This window comes from Lathyrus oleraceus, chromosome 4, assembly GCF_024323335.1.
Source record: "Lathyrus oleraceus cultivar Zhongwan6 chromosome 4, CAAS_Psat_ZW6_1.0, whole genome shotgun sequence".
Classification (NCBI taxonomy): Eukaryota; Viridiplantae; Streptophyta; class Magnoliopsida; order Fabales; family Fabaceae; genus Lathyrus; species Lathyrus oleraceus.
Window position 1 is genome coordinate 268,610,124 of NC_066582.1, and position 4,153 is coordinate 268,614,276.

Sequence of the window (4,153 nt, forward strand, 5' to 3'; positions counted from 1 at the left end):
TTTTATTAAAAAAACATATAGTGTAATGAACAATCTCAAAAAATACTGTGATATTGTTTTAGCCTGCCCAACTCAAATGGAATGACTATGTGTGATTTTGAAAAAGAATGGAAAGAATCCAATACAAAGTTTAGAATACAATGGATGAATTTTTGCAAGAATAATGATTATCAACTTAGACAGACTGAAACGCTCAAATTAGCATAACTTTGCTATTGTTAAAAAGATTTATGAAAACAACTTATTGCATATATTAAAACCATTTAAATTTATTTTATCTTTTGTTATAAAAATTGATTATAAAAACTTATTCATAAACACTTATTTTGATAAAAACTTGTACCATAAGTTGCAAATAAACTGTTCAGTACCGATATGTTACTGCTTTAGAACAAAATAAGTCAAAACATATGGATTCTATTTATATATGTGTGTATAATATGTTGCAAGTAAATCAGGACATCGACAGGAATTAACAAAATGTCTGTCTCTCCTCCACTCACACAGGGACATACAAAGTTACAATTATTTCACTTTCTGGTGTAAAATGCTAGAGATACATTGTTGTTTCAAAACTTCAAAAATAAATTGTGCAAAACTTACATTATGCCTTCTTCTTCTTGGATTTGAGCATCACAAACCCAATAAATATGCATAAGAGGCAAAGAAGAGCCACGCAAGCCGAAACCGGTATTAGTATGGCATATTCTTGGGGTAAGAAATACTTGTGTACGAAATGATCACCATCTACAAATGGCTGAAAGAGCACAAAATCGATAAACTTATCAGGAAGTTAAAATCAGGAAGCCATAATTCATTTAAAATACTAGACATGTTACTAACCAGGATGATAACCCAGAAAGTATAATAAGTGAATATCGATAAGCTTATAAAGGACAATAGAAATCCAACTGATCTGTCTGCCAATTCCATTTTAAATCCTTTTGTTTTTGCTTCTTGTCGTGTTTTTGCTTCCTGTTGACAACAAAACAATAAGATGACTGTTGACGTTCACATTATTAGAAAGTAAAAACAAACTCAGCAAAATATTGGTAGCATGTTTGAAACAAATATACTCTACAAGTCGGCAACGAGCTGAAAGGAATGCAAATCTCATGAGTTTTTGGATGTAAAAATAAAACTTTAAGTGATGCAAAAATTTACTGAAAAGGAAATGCATAGCATTGGATTAAGAACAATTAGCAATTACATATATATACATCATATTTATTATTCAAAAAAGGAAATAAAAATTACATCAAATTGATCAATGTCAAGGTGAAGGAAATCTTCAGAAGTTTTATCAGAAATTCAGCTTGAATAAAGCCATGATATTGAGACTCACAGAGTGTCGTGGTACAATAGGGCGTCGTGGTTCAATTCAACAAAGAAAACTAAACCCAACCTGACCAGAAACAAGTTCAGTTGAACCAAACTGAAATTATTTTTTGAATTGTTGAAATAGTTTAAAATTCCCAAACCGAACTGGATTAGCAACTGGTTTCTGAAAAGGTTTAAACAGTCCAAAAACAGCTTGATTATAGGGTTCTTATTCGATCGATTTCCCTAAGTAGCAAATCAGGCACCATGATAGTGAAAATGTGAATCAGTTGTTTTGGTTCTGTGTGGTGTATAATATTGATACAACTGCCCTTATTTTCATTTAGTCATATCTTATGAGAGAAACGGATTACCTTTTCTATTTTTATGAAGAGAAACTATCGGTTTGAGATTATATTTCAGGCTATCCGTTTTACAAATTCGTTTTTGCAGAAGCCATCTGCACAACACAGAGATTCGTGTGAGACTATATTGCAAGTTCACTCTGGTAGTGTATCACATTATTGTCGGTAGATAATAGTGTCGTCCCATCACCATTGACACAAGTTGGGTACCGACTATGACAATGGTTTTTGATGTTGGTGAAACCGCAACGCAACCATTATTGAGGTTGCATTGGCCGATTTTGACCGTGAATATCAAGGATCCTGATGCAGACGCAACAGTTACCATGACCACAATTAAAAACCTGGCATTTACCTATACTCTGCATTTTTTGGTTCAGATTAATCCTATTTGATTTTGAATCCACTAAGATTAACAAAAAGTAAGAGATAAATTAATAAACTTATCTATTTGTACTAGATACCAATTTTAAATTCTCATTTCAAAAAGCTACATCAGTTCTGAAATTTTATTTGTTGCAGTGAGCATGGTGGTAACAAAACCCTAATATACGAAGTAGAACCGTAAAATCATATTTGATAGATAGAATTCAATAAACATTAAAGAAAAAACTAATCTATCTTGTCAATTGCACCACTTTAGCATGCAATCGCGGAATCGCGCTGGAATTGCAACCTCATGCGCACTACAGGAAAGGGGAAGGAAATCCGAGAAAAATAATGAAAAGGGAAATATGGAAGGAATCTCTTACTGTTTCTGGCGGCCGACGAACCACTCCGGCTGTTTTTCCGGCAGGCTTTTGGTTTTTACGATTGCTCGAGTTCAGTGCGGGATACCAACTTTTTTCCGATTCTACAAGGACAGGGATAAAGTAGTAATATTCCGTTGTTTTGATGATTGTTGAGACTTGAATTCTTGTGGGTGGGCTATGCAAAAGAAAGTATATTGGGCCTTGGATTAGAAGTTACAAGGGAGATTCAAAAATTTTATTTCGTACCCTTACGTTTAGCCTCATACCCCTATAATTCTTCAAAAATTTCAATTCTATCCTTAATTGGTTTTAACCAATTTATCATTTTATTTTTACCATTCAATTGAAACTTTCAAAAATTATATATTTCACCCTTGCACCGGAACTCCTGGAAAAAGACTTCCGGTATGTATTTTTTTCAAACCGGAAGACTTCACAAAAGACATCCAGAACACACAAAGTAATGAACCGGAAGTCTTCACGAAAGAGTTTCGGTTCTTTAAGAAAAAATTCACGTTCCAGAATACTTTTTGAAAGAGTTCCGGTAAACAAAGTGAGACATACTGGAATTTTTTGAAGAAGTCTTTCGGTTTGTGTATTATGTGTTCCGAAACTCTTTCAAGAAGTGTTCCAGTTTGCTTTTTTTTATAATTTTTTTTATTGTGCAGGAATGGAAAATCTTCCCCAAATATGTATAGATACTTTTGATGCGTTTATAACGACTGAAAGATTTGGTACACGAGAAGAGGTGATCAGATGGACTAAAGAGGTTGGAATCGATAATAAAGTAACTGTTATTATCAGTCGTTCAAATACTGAAACAGGGAAGAGAGGGAGAAGTAACAAATTAATATTTGGTTGTGATAAAGGTGGGAAAGACAAGAGTACTGATAGTGGTACCCAAAGTGCGTCCAAGAAATGTGGATGCCCATTTAAAATCAGGTCGACTCTGGCGAAAGATGGGTCTGGTTGGAAGATTGATGTAAAATGTGGATTACATAATCATGGTTTACCTGATAGATTAGAAGGTCATTCCTTTATTGGTAGGTTGACCATAGATGAGAAGCAACATATCGCTGATTTGACAAAGAGACATGTACCACCTAGACGCATATTGCTTTCCTTGCAAGACCGAGATCCTGAGAATGTCACTCGGATTACGCAAGTATACAAGCATAAGAGTGTGATACAAAAAGAGATAAGAGGTCCTAGAAGTGAGATACAACATCTGTTTAAGCTTATTGAGGATGCATGCTATGTCTATTGGAGTAGAAAAAAGGATGACTCGGAAGTTGTGAGAGAGATATTTTGGGCCCATCCTGATTCAGTTAAGTTGTTGAATATTTTTCCGATTGTGTTAGTTATGGATAGCACCTACAAGACAAACAAATATAGACAACCTTTGTTTGAAATTGTTGGCATGACATCAACCGAGTTGACTTTTGCTGTTGCATTTGCATATATGGAGTCTGAGCAAACAGAGAATTTTTGTTGGGTATTGGAGAAACTAAAAGAGTTGTTTGTGAAGAAAGACTTGTGTCCACAAGTGATTTTGACAGATAGAGATCTTGCTTTGATGAAAGCAATTGAAATTGTGTTTCCCAGGTCGATTAATTTGCTATGTAGATTTCACATTAACAAAAACGTTGGTGCCAAATGCAAACAACATGTGGTGAATGACCTGCAAAAGACGATAGACACATTATGGATGGAAGT

The 4,153-nt window shown here is 34.3% G+C and overlaps 1 protein-coding gene across 2 annotated transcripts; it reads right to left on the bottom strand.

Annotated features, from left to right (window-relative positions):
- Positions 1–397: 397 nt before the first annotated feature.
- LOC127075027 (dolichol-phosphate mannose synthase subunit 2) lies at positions 398–2,605 on the bottom strand. 2 transcript variants are annotated; one of them, XM_051016465.1, is made up of 4 exons: positions 2,438–2,582; positions 1,695–1,780; positions 844–975; positions 398–757 (listed from the first exon to the last, which is right to left on the bottom strand). In XM_051016465.1, the coding sequence occupies exons 3-4, from the start codon at positions 931–933 to the stop codon at positions 605–607; spliced, it is 243 nt and encodes an 80-aa protein (XP_050872422.1). In that variant the 5' UTR covers positions 934–975; positions 1,695–1,780; positions 2,438–2,582; the 3' UTR covers positions 398–604. The 2 variants fall into 2 exon arrangements, with proteins under 2 accessions (XP_050872422.1, XP_050872423.1); XM_051016466.1 differs by lacking the exon at positions 1,695–1,780 and having other exon boundaries at positions 2,438–2,605.
- Positions 2,606–4,153: the final 1,548 nt, after the last annotated feature.

Bases quoted from the DNA above. Each gene is read 5' to 3' on its own strand.
- LOC127075027 (XM_051016466.1), bottom strand. From the start codon at position 933: ATGGAATTGGCAGACAGATCAGTTGGATTTCTATTGTCCTTTATAAGC. The intron at 758-843 runs GTTAGTAACATG...GTGCTCTTTCAG, and splicing joins CTTTCTGGGTTATCATCCTG to CCATTTGTAGATGGTGATCA.